Source organism: Capronia epimyces (assembly GCF_000585565.1).
Source record: "Capronia epimyces CBS 606.96 chromosome Unknown aczIQ-supercont1.2, whole genome shotgun sequence".
Classification (NCBI taxonomy): domain Eukaryota; kingdom Fungi; phylum Ascomycota; class Eurotiomycetes; order Chaetothyriales; family Herpotrichiellaceae; genus Capronia; species Capronia epimyces.
In genome coordinates this window covers 1,030,534-1,052,269 of record NW_006912905.1, presented here as the reverse complement: position 1 = coordinate 1,052,269, position 21,736 = coordinate 1,030,534, and the positions used below count along the sequence as shown (strand labels likewise).

The 21,736-nt window shown below is 53.5% G+C and overlaps 9 protein-coding genes across 9 annotated transcripts; 4 read left to right on the top strand and 5 right to left on the bottom strand.

The window, feature by feature from the left end:
* Positions 1–195: 195 nt before the first annotated feature.
* Positions 196–1,487, bottom strand: A1O3_02203 (uncharacterized protein; the record flags this gene model as incomplete). The annotated part of the gene is made up of 4 exons (XM_007732346.1): positions 196–398; positions 452–545; positions 606–1,127; positions 1,260–1,487. 4 exons carry the CDS (start codon positions 1,485–1,487, stop codon positions 196–198), a joined length of 1,047 nt encoding a protein of 348 aa, XP_007730536.1.
* Positions 1,488–2,148: 661 nt separating this feature from the next.
* A1O3_02202 (uncharacterized protein) lies at positions 2,149–3,081 on the top strand (the record flags this gene model as incomplete). Its single annotated transcript, XM_007732345.1, has 1 exon — positions 2,149–3,081. One exon carries the CDS (start codon positions 2,149–2,151, stop codon positions 3,079–3,081), a length of 933 nt encoding a protein of 310 aa, XP_007730535.1.
* Positions 3,082–4,068: 987 nt separating this feature from the next.
* A1O3_02201 (uncharacterized protein) lies at positions 4,069–6,019 on the top strand (the record flags this gene model as incomplete). The annotated part of the gene is made up of 3 exons (XM_007732344.1): positions 4,069–4,659; positions 4,809–4,970; positions 5,207–6,019. 3 exons carry the CDS (start codon positions 4,069–4,071, stop codon positions 6,017–6,019), a joined length of 1,566 nt encoding a protein of 521 aa, XP_007730534.1.
* Positions 6,020–6,575: 556 nt separating this feature from the next.
* Positions 6,576–8,520, bottom strand: A1O3_02200 (uncharacterized protein; the record flags this gene model as incomplete). The annotated part of the gene is made up of 3 exons (XM_007732343.1): positions 6,576–7,614; positions 7,691–8,294; positions 8,379–8,520. 3 exons carry the CDS (start codon positions 8,518–8,520, stop codon positions 6,576–6,578), a joined length of 1,785 nt encoding a protein of 594 aa, XP_007730533.1.
* Positions 8,521–9,408: 888 nt separating this feature from the next.
* On the bottom strand, positions 9,409–10,962 carry A1O3_02199 (cell division cycle protein 37; the record flags this gene model as incomplete). The annotated part of the gene is made up of 1 exon (XM_007732342.1): positions 9,409–10,962. One exon carries the CDS (start codon positions 10,960–10,962, stop codon positions 9,409–9,411), a length of 1,554 nt encoding a protein of 517 aa, XP_007730532.1.
* A 664-nt stretch (positions 10,963–11,626) lies between these two features.
* On the top strand, positions 11,627–14,023 carry A1O3_02198 (ABC transport system ATP-binding protein; the record flags this gene model as incomplete). The annotated part of the gene is made up of 1 exon (XM_007732341.1): positions 11,627–14,023. One exon carries the CDS (start codon positions 11,627–11,629, stop codon positions 14,021–14,023), a length of 2,397 nt encoding a protein of 798 aa, XP_007730531.1.
* Positions 14,024–15,381: 1,358 nt separating this feature from the next.
* On the bottom strand, positions 15,382–16,784 carry A1O3_02197 (uncharacterized protein; the record flags this gene model as incomplete). Its single annotated transcript, XM_007732340.1, has 3 exons — positions 15,382–15,524; positions 15,643–16,090; positions 16,251–16,784. The coding sequence occupies 3 exons, from the start codon at positions 16,782–16,784 to the stop codon at positions 15,382–15,384; spliced, it is 1,125 nt and encodes a 374-aa protein (XP_007730530.1).
* Positions 16,785–17,409: 625 nt separating this feature from the next.
* Positions 17,410–18,261, bottom strand: A1O3_02196 (uncharacterized protein; the record flags this gene model as incomplete). The annotated part of the gene is made up of 1 exon (XM_007732339.1): positions 17,410–18,261. One exon carries the CDS (start codon positions 18,259–18,261, stop codon positions 17,410–17,412), a length of 852 nt encoding a protein of 283 aa, XP_007730529.1.
* Positions 18,262–19,920: 1,659 nt separating this feature from the next.
* Positions 19,921–21,429, top strand: A1O3_02195 (diacylglycerol O-acyltransferase; the record flags this gene model as incomplete). The annotated part of the gene is made up of 1 exon (XM_007732338.1): positions 19,921–21,429. One exon carries the CDS (start codon positions 19,921–19,923, stop codon positions 21,427–21,429), a length of 1,509 nt encoding a protein of 502 aa, XP_007730528.1.
* Between the last annotated feature and the right edge of the window lie 307 nt (positions 21,430–21,736).

The window sequence follows — 21,736 nt, the reverse complement described above, 5'->3', positions numbered from 1 at the left end:
TCCGCATTGAGTTCATCGGACTCGACTGGGTGGGTGGACATGAGCGGACTTTGCACCCAACTCCACCAAACCGGAGTAAGTCAGCTTTCATCTGTTGGGGCTTCTTGCGGCGATAAACTCTTTTGCCTCTTCCACACCCATATACCTGCAGTGGGCCTTATCAGCATCATGCTCGGGGGGAGGCATATATACTACTTACATGCTTAGCAGGATCTCGGCAAAGTCGTCCACATCGTCGCCTCTTCCATACTGGAGAAAGTGATCGAAAGAGTAGTTCATGATTATGAACTGGGGTCTTTCCTTCCACATGCGGGCAAATGTGAAGGACGAATCGGCTTCCCACAGGTGCCGGGACAGAGTCCAGCGATGTACAAAAGGCCACGGACTCTGGTCGTCATCTAATCTGTTATTAGCTCTCCGCTATGCAGGCGCAGGAAGGGGGTTTCAGGACCATCTTGCTCCGGATCCTTCATCATCTCGTAGAGCGTTATGAACGAGTGCGCTATTATGATGGTTCTTCGCACCGACTCGGCAAAGATCCATCCCTAAATACATCGAGCGAACGTCATCATCAGTGTCGACAAGAGCCAAAGAGATCAACTCACCTCCCAGTCTCCGGGGGCTTGCGGAGTTCTCGCCACAGCATCTCCCTGCCGGGCCAAGTGGCTCCCGTGGTTCGCGCAGTTCCCCAGGTTCTCGCGCACACGGCAGAGATCATCCAGCCACGTGTGTAATAACGGCATGTCCCGCTCACCCTGTGCGCGTAAGATGACATCCCCGTCGAGGAGGCGGATAATCTGGTATAGAAAGAGCGACTGGGTACGTGCGAGCTTTTCCAGCGGAGTTGTCACGCCGACCCGACCGGCCTCGCCGTCGACCAGCTCTCTCACGCTTCGGTGAAGTGCTCGCAATACCATGGCCGTGTTTGCTGGCGTGCGGTTGGCGTAAAGCACATTGGCGCTGAAGCAGGAGATAATACAAGGGGGTGTGAGGTCTCTGTAGAGATGGCGGTGGAGGAAAGGGGCGGCACCTCGCGTGGCAACGTCGGCGATGAAGCCTTTCACACGGTTCACCACATAGTACAGCGGTGTGGTTGGATCATAAAGATGCCACGGCTCCCAATTGTCCTGTGGAACAAGATGAATGGGGAAACCGTCAGCACTCCAACGAAAGTGATCAACGATTTACAAGATCGAGGGGGAACCTGGGACTTGATCCGTCGTCCATGAGCGCGTAACTTGGGCATCGGCGGGACTCACACAGAAGTCGGCCATCTTCTCGTAGGCCCTGATCACTTCTTCATTTGCCGGGCTGCCAGGTCTCCGATCGATCATGAGCCCTTGTCGCTGGTCGGCTTGAACAGACCATTGGTTCGGAGGGTGCGTGACAATGCTATTATTGCCCATGAAGTCGATGAAAGGGAAAGGGTCCAAGGACATGTGGCCGTCGATCAAATCATCCTCCGCCACCCTCATGAAATTCGGCATCGATCCCGTAGTGGCGCCGCCGACTTGATGGTTTATAGACGCGACTCCATGGTGGTTGACGTCCGGCGACAGGCCTCTAATGCCTCCTGGGCCCGCGGCAAAAGGGGAAGAGCTGACGGCGGGGTTTGCGTCGACTGATGGTGGGAAAGATGGTCCGCAATCCTCCTCTGTGTCAGGTCGACTGGCGTAGATGCAGTCAATCTTTTTCTCCGCGCACCTCGAGCAGACCGGCGTCTGCCTGCCGCATCGCCTCTTGGCCTGCACACAGCTGGCACAGTTTTTCCGTCTCGATTTTGGCGCGGGGCTTGTTGCTGCGCAGTCCTCCATCGCACTCGGATGATCGTGGTTGAGTTCGGTGAGACGTCGAAGCAGGTCATCTAGCAAGTCACCTAACCAGCAGGCTGTAGGTACAGTAGTCGTGGCTGAAGCAACTCCGCAACTCCGCAGGCAAAAAGCCTTGGAAGGTTTGCAACTCCGCCAACTCCGCCTACAGTATTCCGCCTACAGTATTCCGCGCACTCTCCCGCCTGGCCAGTGGGCACACATGGCGCGGCTGCCTGTTTCCGTTTCCCCCAAGACGTCGAACACGGTAGCTACGAGGGAGGCAGGAAGACAAGGACGCAGGGACGCAGGGACGCAGGGACGCAAGAATTAACAAGCCATGGCCTTCCGAGCATTGGTGGTGGGCGGGACGAACGGCATAGGCTACGCGATGGCCTGCCGCGTCGCTGCCGAAGCCAGTACAAGCAACAGCAACAGTAACAACAACAACTCCTCGCCGTCTGCAGTCATCATCAGTGGCAGGACGAAGCCCACCAACATTCCGCACGCGAACATGGAGTTTCGACGGCTGGACGCGACTTCGATGCACCAGATCAAGCAATACACCGATACCTTCAAATCAGGATTGCAGGACAAGCCGGACCAGAAACTCGACCTCCTCATCATGACCCAGGGCATCATGAATACGGCAGGGCGGACCGAGACTCCCGAGGGGGTCGATCGCAAGATGGCGCTGCACTATTACGGGAAGCAGCTCCTGATACGTGAACTGATGCCGGCGTTGAAGGAGGATGCAAAGGTCGTCGTCGTGTTTGACTCGGTTTACGGCAGGCCGTCCAAACTGGATTGGAACGACCTCGATCTCAAGAAGCACTTTAGTTTGAGCAAGGCGGCAAACCACTGCATGGTGATGAACGATGTCATGGTCCAATTTTACGCCGCCCAACAACAGCAACAGCAACAGCAGACAACTTCCACCACCGCCACTCCCAATCGACGCCATTTCGTGCATGCCTGGCCCGGCGCCGTGGATACGAATCTCTTCACGGAACTCCCGTGGTATCTGCAGCCGGTTTTGCGGCTTGCGGCTCTTCTTCTCGCAGTGTCACCGGACACGTGTGCAGAGCGTCTGCTGAACGGATTGGCCGATTGCTCAACGGCAGGCAACAAGGATGGTCGATTTTGGAGCCACATGGACAACAAGGGGCACCTCGTTGCGAACAAAACCATTTGGAGCGAGGATCAGATGAAGAAGGTGGCAGATCACACCTGGGCGATTGTCGATGGGGCAATTGCACAAGGTAGCTCTTGACAGTCTTTCCAGGACCATGAAAGGCACCTGGCAAACTCGCGACTCCCTCCAGTTCAGAACTGCAATGACTAGATGGCTTGGACCTGTACGGAGTATACGGAGAGAGGTGGTAACCCTAACCCTAACCCTAACCCTAACCCTAACCCTCCTCAATGACACCTATAACTGTGATACTGTAGCTGGGGGCTTAGGGGCCAAGGCTCCTTGTAGGTAAAGAGGGTCATCCCATGCAAACACAAACACACCGTCTTGCGCAGATCTCCGACCACTCTGTAATTAACAATTAGCTCTGGTGATCACTCGGAGCCATCTGCTTTGAGATGTAGAGAGTAGATGCCTTTGAATTGGCCCGGTGCCGGTGCCGACACCGGTGACACTGGGCCAAGGCTGCCAAGAATTGTGTATTGTGCCAGTGTCATACTATACTACATGTAGGTACCTACCTAGGTATATCTAGTAATACCCACCTACTACCTACCTTAGGTACTATAAAATGCCGCCGGCGGAATGGTAGGCCCGTTCCCCATCCTCACTCCGGGACCTGCAACGACTGGAACAATACTCATCCGCTGTCCTGCTACCTGCTAGTACTCTCAGAGGAATATCACTCAATTTCCGCGAACGCAGCCCAGCCCGCCTGGCCCTAAACTGGCGGTGACGGTGACGGCTCAACCACTACCACGACCACTACCACTCCTCCCTCCCCCTCCCCGTCCTCGAATGTCTTCCCTCCTCTTGACGAGCTTGGCACTCCTACCCGAGGGACTCACGCGGTCGACGCTCTCACTCTCGCTCTCGCTCTCGTCCTCATGACGAGATGGTGGGCGTTCCTGGCAGATCGAAGAGCTGCGGCACCTGTCGGATCCGAAAGAAAGGAGGTGTAAGTAGCTATGAGCTATGTATCCAGGTCCAGCATGAGTAGCTTTGGTCTTCTTCGCCACTGGACTGGCGCCTACAGGTACGGATGGGCGGTTATGACTAACGGCCATGTCTCAGTGTGATGGGAAACGGCCAAGTTGCGGACAATGCCTGAAACTGGGACTCAAGTGCGACGGCTACGAGTCACGTACCGGAACTGTCTTTGTCAATGTCACCACTGGCCATTTCACCCCCCGTCTACCTGAGGGCGAGGGTGAGCGCGATGGCGCCGGCGACGGCAGAGGAGAAGAAGGAAGTAGAGGAGAACCAAGCTCAAGCTCAAGCTCGTCCCGACAAGTCACGCTCCCTGACCTCCTGGCGCTGTCGGCCTATGAGCAGAAGTATCTCGCTGTTTTCTGGGACATGTATCTCCCCGGCCAAAGGCAATTCCCGCATCACATCACGCGCTACACGGGCGGAGGCTGGACCAACGCGCTGCCTCGACTGTTTGGCCTCTCGCCGCCGGTGCGTAAGGCTCTGCTGGCCATGTGTTTGACTGCGGCAGGCCAGACCGAGGGCAGGACGTGGGAAAAGCAAGAGGGCCTCCGGAGCTACATGAGCTCTCTGAAGGACATGTCGACCGCCCTCGCCTGCCCGGGCCGCGCAGATTCCAATGTCATCACTCTGTGTGTCGCGTCCAGGCTGTCCAGTCTTTACGAGGTAAACCTTGCTTTAGATTTCACTCCCTCCTTTGATGCTTGTTCTGTCATGTCTAAGCTGGGGCGCCATGTCATGAACCGTATTTCTGCCCCTGTTTCTGGCTGCCTACTTACGCTTCTGGCTGACTTCTCATGGTGTATGAAATCCAGGCCCTCTTCGGACGCGACGAGCACGACAAGATCAACAATCAACAGTCGCGCAATTGGCGAAACCACATCCAAGGCGAGCTCGCCGTGCTGACGCGCCAACCCCCGGAGTACTATGTTTCCGGTTATCTGCACCAGCTCTTTGTAGACGGAAGGTTTCACCTGGTCAGCCTTGATTCCTTTCCCTTCCCTTCACTTCTCCCTGTCAAATATGGGCATTCCTAGCGGTAGTGGATGCATAGTTCGATGCATTTCTATACAGCTTCAGCCTTTCCCAAGCCTTTCAGACCCCCTTCTTACACCGACCGTGCTACCACGGTAATCCGGCCGGGAACGCGTCCATTTACCTTGATGTCTGGTGCCAACAGATCTGAACTGACGCTAACAAATCTCCACTCCAGACAGCCGGGGCGATCCATATGCGCAAGAAGACGGTCCTGAGCAATGCCGAGTGGAAGACTGTGCCGTGGACGGCAGTCCCAAAGACCCCCAAAGACCTGCTGATCGACATCTTCGTTGACATGCCGACGATACTCCAAGACTTAGACGCCCTCCAGGCCTGTCCCGACCCAGCATCCCAGAGCCTCATGCAGGACCAGCTGGTGCAAAAGTGCCTGGCCTGTGAGCGAGAGCTCGTCGCCTGGCGAGCCAGCGTGGGAGTGGTTGAAGCAAACTACGCCTTCTATAACGTCGACACCGGCACCGACACCGACAACCTGAACCCTCATGCGTCGTTTTCATTCTCGATCGATCGCATAGCTGCAGCCCACATCATGTGTCTATACTGGTCCATCTGTATCATTGTCTACAGCACCCTTCGCACCCTCTCTCTCTCCTTCTCCCTCTCCTCCCATTCTCACCCTCAGGCCCACCCGCCTCTGCCCCTGCCTTTGACTCAGACAATCGACCCGGCCGTCTACTGCAGGAGGATCGCCGAGGCTGTTCCGCTGCTCTTGCATCCGCGCTCCGGCGTCTACGGTTTCCACCTCACCACCTTCCCTGTCGCCATGGCCTTGACGTACTTGAGCCGAGATGGCCACGAATACGAAGAGAAGACCATGATCTTGGATGCCTTTGCGACCTCGCACCACGGAAGCGCTGTCGGCGGCTTCATTGCGAGCTTGCACCGCCAGCAGCAGCAGCGCCAGCAGCCGCAGCATACCATTCCGTCAGTGCCAGCTCAGCTGGCGGGCGAGCCAAGCCTGTCAGGTTGAAGTGGTGTTCACAGTATAGTACGGCATACAGAATAGGGCCTATTGACACAGTATAGTACGGCATCCAGAGTAGTGCCTATTGTTTTCACACAATATAGTACGGCATACAGCGTAGTGCCTACCTCTGCAATGCAATATAATAAACCGGAAAAGAATAGATAAAATATAGCACGTATCATACTATGGCATAGATGAGAGAGAAATGAGAAACATATAAGCCTAGTCGTCGGATCTTATTGAACGTCTCTACGTACCTAAGGTACCTGTCCAGTCATGCCGTAGTAACCACACGCCACAGAGAATCTTTAGGTACTTCTGCCACAGACATCGTTCCTCGTAACGTCATTCCTCGACCCTAGCGGGACTGGACTGGACTGGACATGTTTTCAATCCCTCTCTCTTCTCCGTCGATATTATTGGTACCAAGGTAATAGATACTAGGTATTATTATCAGTTATCAGTTATCAGTCCTCGTCTGTTGTTTCCTAGTCGTAATTGCAATCGTCATCCTCACCGTCATCCTCATCCTCACCCTCATCTTCATCCTCGTAGTCTTCTAGTCGTAATCGTCACCCTCACCCTCATCCTCGTAGTCCCTTCCGTCGTACAGCCCCGGGCGTAGGGTGGTATCGCTCGATCCTGAGCGTCGGTGGGGTTGCAGCTCGATAGGGCTAGACGTCTGTGGATACATCAGCCCCTTCTGGCCTGGTGGCAGTTGTGGCGGTGAGCTTAGGAGACTGGTCGATGGACTCTCCATGGAGGCATACGCGGACGCGGACGCGGACGGGTTGTCTCGCCGACCTGGGCTGCGGATGCTGTCGAAGCGTGCCTTGAAACTTGGGCTCCGGATACTTTCGAAGCGTGCCTTGAAACCTTGGCCTTGGGGTTGTTGCATGCGTTCGAATTCTATCGCGGAATCTGGAGTTTGAGTCTTCCTTGCGCCTTCAATGCCGGCTTCGGAGTCAGAGTCCCGTCTGTGATCATGACCATGACTGTGACTCTGACTCTGACCATGATCATGAATCTGACCATGATGCACTCCGAACCTCGAATAGTGGCCGAGGGAGGGAGTGAGCGAATGTTTCGACCATTCAAACAGTCCGAGCCAAGGTAGCCAGGCAAGTAGCATGCGGTGGGGAAGCGAACGCTTCTGAGGACTGGTAGTCGCAGGTAGCGGTGGCAGATTTGAGCTCGACACCATGGTTGTTGACGACGCCTGGCCCGGGGATGAGGATGACATCTTCGTATTGGGCGACAGGGGCGAGTAGAGGCTTGGAGTGTTCGTCATGGTGAGTCCGATGCCACTCATATATTTCTCTTGGGCAGCCGGGCCCGTGGACTCAGTTACGGTCGGGCAGCAGTCCTCGTCCTTTTCCTTGAGCCAGGGAATGTGCTGGCGCCCAAGTATCCACAGTACTCGTGTAAGGCTGAGCAGGCCGATGGCTAGAGGAATCAATTGGCCGGGACCAACGAGGCCCATTGAGCCAACGACGTTGTTCATGTGGTTCAAGTTGAGCGTGAACTCGATGCTGAGGATGGCAAACACAATCCAGAAGAGGTTGAAGCAGGATAGCGCGATATACCATTTGGTGAGTCTGTATCCGGACGCAGGTGGTCAGTCATGACGCGGAGAATAAATAAGCCGTCATGCGGAAGACAAAGAACACTTACTCGCGTTTGGTCAGGTTGATGGTCGAGTCCTGCTCCTTGATCAGTTCCCAGTGGGCATCTTTACCCTGGATGAAGCGGACAAGGAATGCGATTCCGCCTGCGATGGCCGCCAGCGTCATAATACCGTAGTAGGCGGCGGCGGCGATGTTGATGGTCAACTGGACACCTCTCGTGCTCCAGCTGTCCACTCTCATGGGCACGATGAAAAATGTTTGCAGCCCGCCACAATTCCTGCGGCGGTCGCAGTCGCTGAGTCCGTCCTCAACGCCCTCAACCCAGAACCAGACGCCGTACGAGGTAATCATGCCCATCAACACAAGCCGGAAATGTGTGCCGAAGCCACCGAAATGTCGGCGTCCACCTGGTCCTTCTGTTCGATAGTACATGGTCCGGTAACCCCAGAGCGACATAACGCTGAACAGGAACCCAATACACAACTGGTGGATCACGAGCACGTCAACCACCCGGATGCCGTTCTTCTGAACCGAATAGAAAAACACCGTCGCAAAGAGAGCAAGGAGGAATATCGAGTTGGTCTCTAGACTGCCGATGATTTCCTCGGGGAGGAAATTGTTGGCAAACCACGACGTGAGCCATGCTGAGTCTGAGAGAGAGAAACGATCGTCAGTAAATGTAGCAATGTCACAAAAAATCGAAACAGTATCAGTATGCGTATGCGTATGCCTACAGATGCCCATGCGCACTCCTAGCCCATAGTAGTCGCTGTTTCCCACGATGGGACACCCTTCTTCCTTTGGACCTTCAGGCTCGCAGGTTTCCGCACAGACGAGGCTGACAAGTAGGCAGACGATCCATACACGCATCATCATTTTTGCTCGCGTGAACGGCAGCTATTCTGGCAGCGTTATGAATGTAGTAATGTAGCTAGAACGTCGAGTCGAGTCGAGCCGACCCGTCGTGAACAATCTTTATAGCGACGCCCTCTGCAAGGCCACCCACCATCCTTGACGTGCCGCATTTTCTCTCTGTAGACTCAAGAAGGTCGCTGGTGAAAGTTTCATGCGTCATTTCCTATGCAGCGACTGAGTAGAGGAGGGTGGAGGGTGGAGGGGTAAAGTCTCCGATCGAGGCCACCAAGGCCTAACCGTGGTATTCAGCCAGCCGCAGTCCGAGACTGAGCAATCAGTGATCACCGGTTTGGCTGACACGATGCATGTTGGCTTTCAGCCGTTCCACGCTCACGCTGATCCCTGTTTTCCCCAAGTCATGTGTGCTCTTGAGCGGCTGAAGCGGGCTGAGGCACACGGGAGCAAAGAGGCAGCTGGAGTGCCACCGGGGTCCAGCTCCACCGTGTCAGGCCAGGATGGGGTACGAAGCTGCTGTTTGGCATGTGGGATCGACCGGGATGGATCGACTGAAGGTGAGGCCAGGGGGCGGGGATGGCGTCGAGGTGAGGCGTGAGATGTGAGGCCTAAGGCGCATCTCGATCTGGTGACAAGCGTGGGAAAGACTGCCAACCGAGAGCACGTTCACGAATCGGTACAGTACTGTAGCAAACATGCCATGGGAAACAACCAAACCCTGACTGACTCAACGTGTCCATTTTTTTGCAGAACAATACAGGAGGTATCTGGAAATGCCCATCTCCCATCATCAATCACGGTTTAAGGCAGCCTGGTTATGCCGCCACCGCTCCCGCTTCGTCGGGCTCGTCTTCGGTCTTCAGCCTTCAGCCTTCAGCCTTCAGCCTTCAGCCTTCAGCCTTCAGCCTCAGCCTCCTTGCCTTTCTCGGCCTTCTTCCGTCTCTCTTCTTCCTCGATCTCCTTTAATCGCTTCTGGCCCTCTTCGTTGGTAGCGTCAATCACTCCCTCCTGCAGACTCAGCATTCCCCCTTCACCTAGCAGCTCCACGATCTCTTCGGCTTCGTCGACGCTCATCTTCCCGAGAACCTTGTTTACCTCGTCGAGTGTACCGCTTTCTAGAGCGCGCTGCAGTCCAGGCGGGAACCGGTCGAAGATTTCTCTCGCTTGTTGCTCTATGGGGTCGTCCGAGCCAGCCTGGGGCACGTTGATGTGGATCTCTGTTCCCGGCTCGACTGCATGGAGTTGAATCTGTTCCACTCCCGCTGGGTCGGAACCTTCTTCCTTGCTCAGCTCTGCTGCCCGAGTCTTGATTCTGTTATAAGTCTCCGCCAGATCCTTGTTGAACATTTCGTGCGCTTGGTGGCCCTTGGTGGTGATGCGCTTGAAAAATAATCCGACGCCGTCTCGACCCAGCTGACGACAATATTGGATAAGGAGACTCTGATGGACACATTGTTTAGCATATGTATCTTGGCCTTTCATCTGTACATTGAAAGCCTCAATCATGAGCGCATCTTGGGTATGCTCATTCACTATGTCTGGATGCTCTGATATGAATTGGAGGCATGCACGGTAGTCGCCGAGCTTGATCTTTGCAAATTGTTTGCCCTCCGGGCTGAGTTTGAGATTCGTCTCATCTTCTTCTTCATCATCTTCTTGGTCCTTGTTCGGGTCGAGTAATGCATCATCCTCAACATCGGCCTCTGCACCAGAGGAGATGGCGCCATCTGGTGACTTTAGTGCATCCCGTGTCTGCAAACTAAGTCCCTTGGGTGCGTTGAGAAGCTCCACGGTCTCTGTCTTTGTCTTCTCTTGCTTCTTCGACTTGTCAATGGAAGAGGATTGCGGCTTGGGTTTGTTGATGAAGGAGGAGTCGAATCCGACATGAATGTCTTCACTCGTGATCTTTGCTGACGCTTCCTTTTCTAGCTGCGCAAGCCGCGTCAACAAATCTTGCTGCAGCTTCTGGACCTTGGTGAGGTGGCCATTGACACCCTCGATGAAGTCCTTGTATCGGTCTGGGGAGTTCTTTTCGTCCACCTCCTTCTTCACCTGGTCCACCAACGCACCCATCATCTTGGAATAACGAGGTTGTTCCTGCTGGTGCGTATAGACGCCCTCGGGTGGTTTAGGTGGTTCATCTTTCGCGGGATCCCCTGCACTCTCGATCAAGGACTGGAACACAAGCTCGTCAGGATTCTTCGTGCTTGCCTCCTCCTGGTGTTTCTTCAATGCATCCAGAAGCGCATTGATGCGTTCTAGGAGACCATCGTTGATGATGCGTTCGTACTTTAGCGTCTCGATCTCGTGCTTTCGCTGAGCCCGTTGTTCATGGATCTGACGCTGCTTTGCTCGGATGAAACTCTTGGTGTCGACGTTTGGATGGACTTCGACGTCACTGTCGTCTGATACCTCGAGTCTGTCCCATTTGTCATATGAGATGGGCATTGTGAAGGTGAATGTGAAGGAGTTTTCGAGGCTGGATAGAGGCTAATATGTGAGGTTTGGGTTTCAAGCTGTCAGTCTGTAGTTGTTGGGCAATTTACTTCGCATTGGATATACGGAGTACAGAGAAGCTATGTATGTTGGATGTTTGTTGAGGATCCTTCTAGAAGTGGAGGGGCAGCCCGTGGTTTGACATGGTGACGCACATTGATGGGGGCCAAATCGTGCACTACTGATGCCTAAAGAGTGATAATGGACCGGTGGTTGTCGAGGCCTTAGAGCCCCCAGGGGCCTCTAAACCTAAGGCTAAGAGGCCTCAGGGCTTAGGGTCAGCCACAGACGCTTGCTGCCGCCTAACTTGCCTCTGTGGAACACTTTGCTGAGGCTTTGGCTTGCCTAATAGTGGATTGGCAATTCCGGAGGCTCAGTCAGCAGCGCAGTCTGTCGGGCCTCCGTCAATCGGCGCCCGTGTTCTCGTCATTACCATTGACCCGCGTCTGAGTGCCAGGCGGCTTTTCCATCTCTTTTCAATGCGCTCACCACCCTTCAATCAGTTGGATCTGCTACGGTCGCGGTCTTCCTCTTGCACCACCCTCGTCGATATGGAGAGAAGGAGAGATATGACCTGATCACCTTAACATACCTCTGAAAGCTTCTTTTGAACGGCATGATCGCCACCCGCAGCTCCGCGCTGCTTCCTTTCAGGCCTTTCCAACATGGGCCTCGACTAAATCAGCTCGATCAGCATATCCTCCTCTCTTTGTACAACTCTTCCCCCCGACATTCGCGGATACAGCAGAGAGGTCTTCATGCTGCGCCATCGTACGAACGGCTCCACTGCCGGACCACGATCTTGCGCAACGTCTCGATACCAGCGTCACTCCGGCCATACACAGACCCTTCCCTGCGGTCTGGCATAGCTGTACATGCGAAGCATTTCTCAAGCTGTCGTGCCCTCCACGAATACCCCACGCCGGTCATCAAAGATCAAGTCCGGTCAAAAAAGAACGATGACGCTGATGAAGAGGAAGCTTTCCAAAAAAGTGAGAAAGCGACACAGGCCTCCCACGTCAATCTTAGCGCCAGATTGTCCAAGGAAGGCATTGCGGGCAAGAGTGCAGGTTTCAAGGAAGTGTGGCGACTGATTAAAATCGCCCGACCAGAAGCCAAAGTGCTGGTATGGGCGTTTCTGTTCCTCCTGATCTCCTCCTCAATTAGCATGTCTATACCTTTCTCGATCGGCAAGATTCTAGATATTGCTACTAAAGGAGGGGCGAAGACGGAAGGCCCCGAGGCGGAAGAGAAGACAGACATGTTGTTTGGTCTCAGCTTGACTACCTTCTACGCCGCGCTGGCCGCTGTCCTTGCAACCGGCGCCGCAGCCAATTATGGACGAATCATCATCCTCAGGATTGTGGGGGAACGAATTGTTGCGAGACTCAGGTCGAAGCTCTTTCGGCAGACTTACGTTCAAAATGCAGAGTTCTTCGACGCAAACCGAGTGGGTGATTTGATCTCGAGGCTCAGCTCTGACACCATCATTGTCGGCAAATCCATCACGCAAAACCTTTCTGACGGACTGCGCTCTTTCGTCAGCGGGGCTGCAGGATTCGGTTTGATGGCTTGGGTCTCTCTCAAGTTGACAGGCATCTTATTGTTGCTGTTCCCGCCCGTCGCTCTTGGTGCCTTCTTTTATGGACGAGCGATTCGAAACCTCAGTCGAAAGATTCAGAAGAATCTGGGAACACTGACGAAGATTGCGGAGGAAAGACTTGGAAATGTTCGGACCTCGCAAGCATTTGCCGGAGAAATCCTTGAGGTCCATCGATACAATACCCAAGTGCGCAAAATCTTCGAGCTCGGTAAGAAAGAATCGCTGATCAGCGCGACATTCTTCTCAACGACAGGGCTCATGGGTAATATGACCATCTTGACGCTTCTGTACGCCGGTGGGAGTATGGTGTCAAACGGGACCATCACCATTGGCGAACTCACCACCTTCCTTATGTATACCGCATATGCGGGATCTTCACTCTTTGGACTGTCGTCATTCTACTCGGAACTCATGAAAGGTGTGGGTGCGGCATCCAGACTGTTCGAATTACAGGACCGGGAACCCACCATATCTCCCACAAAGGGTGAAAAGGTTGTGTCAGCCCGAGGTCCCATTCGATTTGAGAACGTCTCCTTTAGCTACCCTACAAGACCCGCGGTGAATATCTTCCAGAACCTTGACTTTGAGATTCCTCAAGGCTCCAATGTCGCCATTGTTGGGCCGTCAGGCGGAGGGAAAAGCACCATTGCCTCCCTGATTTTGAGGTTCTACACCCCAACCGACGGCCGAATCTTGATTGGTGGAAAGGACATTTCCACCCTGAACATCAAATCTCTGCGCCGGAAAATTGGCGTTGTTTCGCAGGAGCCGGTCTTGTTTTCTGGGACCATCGCCGAGAACATTGCCTATGGCAGACCACATGCCACGAGGGCCGAAATCCTGCGGGCGGCAAGACGCGCCAATTGCCAATTCATCAGCGATTTCCCCGATGGTCTCGACACCTACGTTGGCGCGCGTGGTACACAGCTGTCCGGTGGCCAGAAGCAGAGAATTGCTATTGCTCGAGCTCTGGTCAAAGAACCGGACATTTTGATTTTGGATGAAGCCACCTCGGCCCTGGACGCCGAATCCGAAACCCTCGTCAATGAGGCTCTAGCTTCATTGTTGAGGGGTAGTAATACTACCATCTCCATCGCCCACCGTCTCTCCACAATTAAACGATCCGACACCATCATCTGCTTGAGTAGCGATGGCCATGTGGCTGAAATGGGCTCGTTCAAAGACCTCAGCAGTCGACCAGATGGTGCCTTTACTAAACTCATGGAGTGGCAAATGAGCGGCGGTGAAGCGCCGCGAAATCACCTCAGCGACGGGCCACCGAATGAGAGGGACGAGATCGAGGTGGATTTGGAAGCAGTAGACGAAGTCGACAGCGACGCTGACGACGAAATTGAGGGCAGCCAGGCGCAAAAAGTGGTGAGCGAAGCCATCGAACAGAAGAAGAAATGATAAAACATGCACGGCACGGCAACATCAGGGCGACAGCCGGATGGATTAAAATTATGGAAGCGACGGCAGCCGAAAGCAGATACTCCCCTCCGTCAGGATATTCCCAAAGAGGCGGGCAGCGATGCGCCAGGGAACTCAGCTGTACAGCTATCTTACTCTTTGGTCGATGGGCGGGCGGCCGCCTGTCTTGCTGCAAGAACAGAGTTTGTAGTTATTGTGATGAATGAAGATCATTCCCTACTCAGGTCAGGACCAACGGAGCGAAGCGTTTGATGTAGACGTCCGAAGCCGTGGCGTAGTCTGACGGCTCAGGTGTTTTCTTCTCAGGTATTGTGTTCTCTATAGAAGGCTGGTTTCAGGAAGAGTTTTAGGAAGATTTCAAGGTCAAGTGCATAAAACGGCAATGGTCATGAGTACTGTACTGTACGTCAATTACATGGTAGGTGTGCTACAAGTATAGGCTCTGTACTGTGTACTCTGTACTCTGTATGACTTCAGCCTTGCCTCCTGGCAGAGTGAGTGCATTCATAACCATATGTTCGAAGCACATAGGTAGGTACCTATAGGTGGGTAGGTAGGTACCTGTAGTTAGGTACGTAGGTACGTAGGTAGGTACCTGGTAGGCACCTGGTAGGGATGCACGTCGAGGACAGTCATGACGGCTGGAGGACAGCCATGGTGATATTAATGCTACCTACCTATGCCTCCTTACCCTTCTTCTATTTCCGCCTCCTCACCCTGTCTTCTACTTTATCAATCAAGCCCTTCCTTTTCATCCACCTTTCATGCACCTGATTTCTGGTGGTGTCTCGACGTTTCCCTGATCTTCTACCCGAGCTTTCTCAAGGCAAGGCTGTTCAAACTCAAACAATAAATGAATGACCCAGACCCACGACTTCGGCGACCTGGCCGAGCAAGCTTTCCTTTCATCATCCAACATCCCTAGACGGCTGTCACTCTTGAAGCTGGATACGCTGGATACGCTGGATACAGCTACCGCAGAAAGAAAATGATGGGGTAAGTTTCCAGACCGGGGCTGCTCTGGATCCTGTGAAAAGAGAAAAGAGAACGAGTGTCAACAAAGATGCTGTAACAAGCTCCAAATCTAGAAACGGGTCAACAAAGACACTGTAACACAAACTCCAAATCTAGAAATTGAACGGAATTATCAGATGGGTTTTGGGAGGTCACACTCACATGGAAATAATGGTCCGGTCACACTCACTTGGAAATGATGTTTCGTCGTGCTCCATGGACAGCAGAGCATGCCAGCAAGATGAATCTGTAGAATATGTAAAAGCTAAACCCACGCCAATGCAACGAAGATCCAAAGCTATCCCTACGCCAATGCAAGAACATCAAAACAGAGAACCATTCACCGTGGGCGCCAAATTCTCCACGAAGAGCGTCTTCCGAGCCCAGGCTATGATAAATCCGGGAACTTTGTACGTTCCGAAATGACCGGTCGCGGCCTTTTTGCCAATTTGAAGACCCATGAAACCTATAAAGGTAGGAATTAGTAATTGGTATATTAGTAAATGTACAATCAGCCCTCCTTGACTTCAAAATGGTGGGGGAAGGGGGAGGGGGCGATGTTCGACAAAAGTTCAATCACATACGGCTTGTGGCCACTTTGTAAGGAAGTGGTGTCTTGTTGCTCAGAATCAAGGTCATGTTCTTGGCGAGATGGGCCGACTGTTTGTCGCAGGTGATGAATTGCGCGGGCTCGATGGCCGAGACGTCGCCAACGGCCCAGACGTCCTCGGTGCCCTTGACTCGAAGCATCTCGTCGACCAAGACGAACCCCTTGGCGTCGAGGAACTGGGCCGGAATGTACGACGAGTTCGGCACCAGACCGAACGTCGGGACGTACATGTCGGCCACGATTTTCTGGCCCCTCGACAGCGTGAGTTCTTGCCGACCGGTTGGCGATTGGGCCGTCGGGCCGGAGCTGCTGGTGACCTTGGTCTGTAGCTGGAGCTTCACGTTGAGATCCTGGAGGGCCTTTGTTGCAATCTTGGATACACTTGCTGGAGCTTCCTCGAGAATCGATGGTCCACTGGCAATCTAGTTTTCAAGGTGGTGGTGAGCAGATGGAAAGAGCAAAGAGGTAACCCAAAGCCATCATTGGCAGCGTCAACAAGGTAGAAAGGAGACACACACACACACACACACACACACACACACACAAAGAGAGAGAGATATATATATGCACCCCCTAACTTACCAGAATAATCTCCTTTTGCTTTCCGTACTCGAACCCCAGTTCGCCCGCTACCTCGACACCTGTCACACCGGCTCCGGCGATAACGATTGTCTTGGCCTTCTTCACCCTGGCCTGGAAGTCATGTAGAGCATCTTTCGTCGCTTCGGTCGACCCTAGAACCTTGAACGGGATCCCGCCGTGGGTACGGGAGCCGGTCGCCAGAATTAAAAAGTCGTAGTCGAGTGTGCGAAGGCCCGTCGAGCCGGAAAGGCCCACCGTTTTCGCGTGCACGTCGAGGCTTTCGGCCGAGGCGACGATGTGTTCAAACTGGCCCGGCGGGTACCCGACGAAGCCGTCCGCGATGGGCTGGAACAGCTTCTCGTCGGGGATCTGGCCGGGGACTACGCCTCGAGGCGAGGCCATGCTCCAGTAGAAATGGGTGTTCGGGGACACCAGGGTGACTTTGACGCCTGTGGCCTTGGGAACCTGCTTGAGGATGCGATGTGCGGTGCTGACTCCCGCATAGGAGCCTCCGAGGATGACGATCCGCTTCATGGCTGTGAGGCTTCAGGTAGCGGTAGGTGAAGAGGAGACGGTAGACGTAGGCTGATTTGGGACTTGTCGAAAGACACTTGCACTTGCGACGAGATCAAGACGACCAAGCATAGCATCATAAAAGGAAAAACCACCTAGGAATTTTGGGACAACGACACGGACATCTTCGAAATAAATACCACCTCGTCCTTCGTCCCTCGTCTGTCTGGGAAGTATCCGTATAACTGTGGGCACTGGCCAGGGGAAGTGTGGGCCACCGACGACCGTGTTGGCCGCAGCCGTGAGCCAGTCAGAGAGCATAGCGCAGACATTTTCCGCCGCCAACACCCAATCAGAGACGGGAGCGCAGTGCTTAGAAATTGAGTCTCCATGTGTCAGAAACACTGAACATGGTCTAGAAGCTTGATATCAGGCCAATGGTCAGTGGTAAGTGCCAGTTGCAGTTGCCAGTTGCCCTTTTGTTTTTGCATGTCGAGTTATATATACACAGGCCCGCTTATCGAAGCCGCGACAGAGAGAGACCTACCGATGCGAGGAGACGAGTGGTGTCTTGCCTTCCGACCTGCAATTCTTGAATGAAACGCTGCGAGATGGGGGGAATCGCGAGTATCTTAATGCGCATGGCTTATACCAGCAGAATTCCACAAGCAACTTCAAGACTGTCTTTCCACGTAAAGTCTGGTGTAGTCTTTCTCCTGCTCCAAATTTCCTCCAGAATTGGCAGAATCCTGGCTCGATGTTGTAGTGTTGGATCCAGCAATGGCGGACAGGAAAAGATGCACCTGAAAAATCCTTGGTCTGCATGCCGGGCGACAGATCCCAGGATATATAGAGGCAAGACCAGGCCAGGGAGAACAGGTCCTGAAACCCGAGTCTGAAGGATTTTCATGGCTCTAGAGATGGTCGAGCCCAATGCTTCTAATTTCTGAAAGCCATGAGTGACCAGGTGAAGGTAGATAGATGCCATGTAGGTGAAAACACAGGTGACGAGCGTGGGCGCATCTAATACGGTTCCCGGAGAATCGCCTTCAGAAATATTGAAACCTTCAAAGGCTTGTTGGGTTGGACCGCGCTCGATCTCTCTGCCGATATCGCCGACCTGTTGCTCAAATGCTGTCCAGTCCGAGTCTCCCTGCTGCAAGGCTTGCGTTTTGTGTTCATGAAGGGCAGCAATGCGGCCAATCTGAAGCATTACCCAGTTTTCACAGCCCATGACATTTTCAAGCCTGGTCTGAGAGGTAGGAGCTAATAGGGAGCAATGACAAGACAGTAGATACGGAGTCGTTCCCACCGTGACCGAAGAAGCGATGTCGAGCCAAACCATTGTGCCGGCCAGAAATCTCAAGGTCACAACTTCCTCTGTGACCGTAGGTTCATCTTCGGAGAGAGGAAGGTTGTCGTATATCATCGTCCTGGATTTTTCCGCCAGACCGAATTGGGTCCAGCTCTCTTCATAGCCTCGCTTGTACATGCTCATTGCTGCGCGAAGATGCGCTAACCACACGTCGCCGTGGTCGGTGAAGAGCTTGACAACCCTTGTCAGTATGGAGATTCGAGATTCGCTGGAGAGAAGAATACCTCGAAAAACACCAGCTGAACGACTGTCGTCACGAGACTTAGATCTGGTTTAGGACACGAATTCTGTGCAGACTGATTAACCAAACTTAAACATGTTTCAAGGTGCTTCTCTTGCTGCACCAACGCGGCGACCCGGTACGGGTGGCTGAGTTTTGCAACTAGCATCGTCCGGCGATGGTACGCACTGAGAGCCAGAACCGCATGATACAGAGTTTTTTTCCGGAGCATAAGGTCCAGGAGCCAGCCCCGGCCTCCCTCCAGAATTCCCGGTTTGTACAGGGGGTACTGTAGGGGGAATACGTTGTCTAGGAAATGCATCAAGAGGACCGACTCGTCTGCCGAGGTCGGTGAGAACCTGGATCTCGTCACTGGATCATCACTGTAATTAGGCGAAGGCGAGCCCTAATTGATGTGAGAATCTCTCAAGCTTTCTATAGAATCAATGCACTTATAGCCGACCTATCTTTGAGCACGTCAACTCCATCATCTTGCGATGACCCATGGTCCGATGGCTGCCTGACATCATTCTGGCAGCTCGAGACAGCATTGGAAGAGGGTTTCCCACGGGGTGGACCGACGTCTTGGGTGCTATGCTGACGATTTGATCATGTCGCTTGGAAGGTTGGGCTGTAGCCTTGCGCCTCGAGGTGTGCTTGACAATCTCCTTCAGGCTAGTCACGACAGCTCTTTCCTCACTACCATTGTCCATCCAGTCTGGTTTGGGGCCAAAACCATAGCAAGTGATGGAGAGCGATTCACATGTCGAACAGGAAGGATGGCGCTCGTCACATTTCTTCTTGCGCAAGCGGCAGGTCCAGCAGCCTTGTTTGCTCCGAAGTAGACGGCTCATTGAGACGTCCGGAAGCTGAACGGCACAGCCCAATCAGTTTGGTCGGCTAACACAGGCTAGAAAAGAAAGACTGATATTGTGACAATGAAACCATTGGGCCATACAAGATCGCGGCGTTGGCGGGCGACGCGTGCGGGCGTAAAGGAGGCTAAAAGCGGCGTGGCGGCGTGGTCGGCGTGTGGCGTGAGGTCCTCGGCAAAGTTGCACAGATTGGGACATCACTGTCACTAAACGCGTACTAAGTATGCGTACTAAGTATGCGTACTAAGTATGCGCACTATTTGTTGAAAGAGGCGATAGAGACTTGGATGGCCAATCTGCAGTTGGCGATCCCGGCCCAACATGAGATCTTTCCCTCTCAACCGCAGGCGGGCTGGCATCTTGGACTCCCCACCCCTCCCCTTCCTTCACATTTCATTGTGCTCTGGATAGATTGGCATGCCAGTGCGTCCGTGTCACTGGTTGTGCTCCCGGTTTGCCTTTTTAGCGAGCCCACCCGCCCATTGACCCGTCGACATTCCATCTCCAAACCCTGTCATCATGTCAGCGACAACCTCCTCCGTTCGTCCCGTCTTCTGCCCCGCGACCTGGGTTGATGAATGTGGTTGATGGCTGAACGTTGGATCAGGAGTTGGAAACGTGACGAACAAACGGCTCTTACAACGAATATAAGATCGAGCTGCTGGCTGGACAAGAGCCATCCCTACAATGTCCCATAACGTACAGACAGTGCTGAGTGCAGCCCAGGAGGTCACGAACCGGGACCTGAGCGACGCCAAAGGCCCTGTCGAAGTCCCCAATGGCTCTGCGTACAGCGATCATCCAAGACTCAAGGTTCACAGGAAGTATCGCCATGTCGCAGCTCTACATTCCAAAGTCCAGCCATCATGTCTTAGCCACGAGGCAACTGAGACACCGAGTTTCATTGGCTTCCGCAATCTGATGGTTCTGACCATCATTGTCATGAATCTGCGTCTGGTGGTGGAGAACGCTCAGAAATACGGCCTCCTGATTACCCTCAAGCTCAACCTCCGCAGCCAGGATATCCAGACCGCGTTGATCCTCTATGCCCTCACACCATGCCACCTCTTTGTCGCCTACATCATCGAACGCGTAGCGATGGAAAACGCCAAAGGCGCCGTGGGCAAGCGTAAAAAGAACGATCCAGACGGTAGCACACCGGAGACCGAGGAAGAGAAGACAGATTTCTACTACACCTGGTGGTGGATTGCCGTTGCCCATGCTTTGAATGCTTCTCTGGCCCTGTTGATCACCAGCTATGTGGTGTACTACCATATCTACAACCCTGGTCTGGGCATGATCAGCGAAACGCATGCTATTGTCGTCTGGCTAAAGACGTGCTCTTATGCGTTCACCAATCGAGATCTTCGGCATGCTATGCTGCACCCAGGTGGTCCTGAGTCAGCTCTGCCCGAAATCTACTCAAAATGCCCCTATCCGCGAAACGTCACTCTCCGCAATTTGTGCTACTTCTGGTGGGCGCCGACACTTGTATATCAGCCTTACTATCCACGGACGGATCGCATCAGATGGACCTTCTTCTTCAAGCGGGTTGGAGAAGTCGTCGCTCTGTGTGTGTTTGTCTGGCTCGTCTGTGCTCAGTATGCAATTCCTGTCCTACACAACTCTCTGGGCGGAATGGCTGTCCTCGATTTCTCTGCCATTGCCGAACGGTTGATGAAATTGTCCACCATTTCGTTGATTGTCTGGCTGGCCGGGTTCTTTGCCATCTTCCAGTCATTTTTGAATGCTCTGGCTGAGATCACGAGGTTTGGTGACCGAGTTTTCTACGAAGACTGGTGGAATAGCACGAGCCTGAAGATGTACTGGGCGACCTGGAACAAGCCGGTCTACCACTTCATGCGCAGACATATCTACTCGCCCCTGGTCGGTCGTGGGTGGTCGCCCCGGGCTGCCAGCGCCTGGGTATTCGTGTTTTCCGGCGTTTTGCACGAGTTGGCTGTGGGAGTGCCGTCTCACAGCATTCTTGGTGTTGCATTCCTGGGCATGGTCCTGCAGTTGCCCTTGATCCTATGTACAGAGCCGTTGGCAAAGAAAGACGGCACCGGGAAAGTCATTGGCAACTGCATCTTCTGGATTAATTTTGTGTTTGTGGGTCAACCATTGGCCGCCATGATCTACTTCTTCTCCTACCAAGCCAAATACGGGGCTATGAGCAAGATGGCCCAAAGGTAGCAAGGCAATAGACGTATCATATGTGAATCCTGCTTCTCCATTCATTGTTCAATCATCCATGTAGCAAGACCGCTTGCATTCCTTCGCATACCCACTAGTAGTCGAGGAGTGAGAGTCATTATGTGCCATTTGATGTGCGAGCGACCGTTTCATCACGTGCTGTCACGTGACACCGATATCTGAGATCTGGTGTCTGGTTGGCTACCACAACCTCTGTCCATCTTTCGCCAACCCTTCACCTGAATCCTTTGCACCCCAGTCTGCATTAACTATCAGTTTTCCGTACATCTTCAGACTCATGTGCACT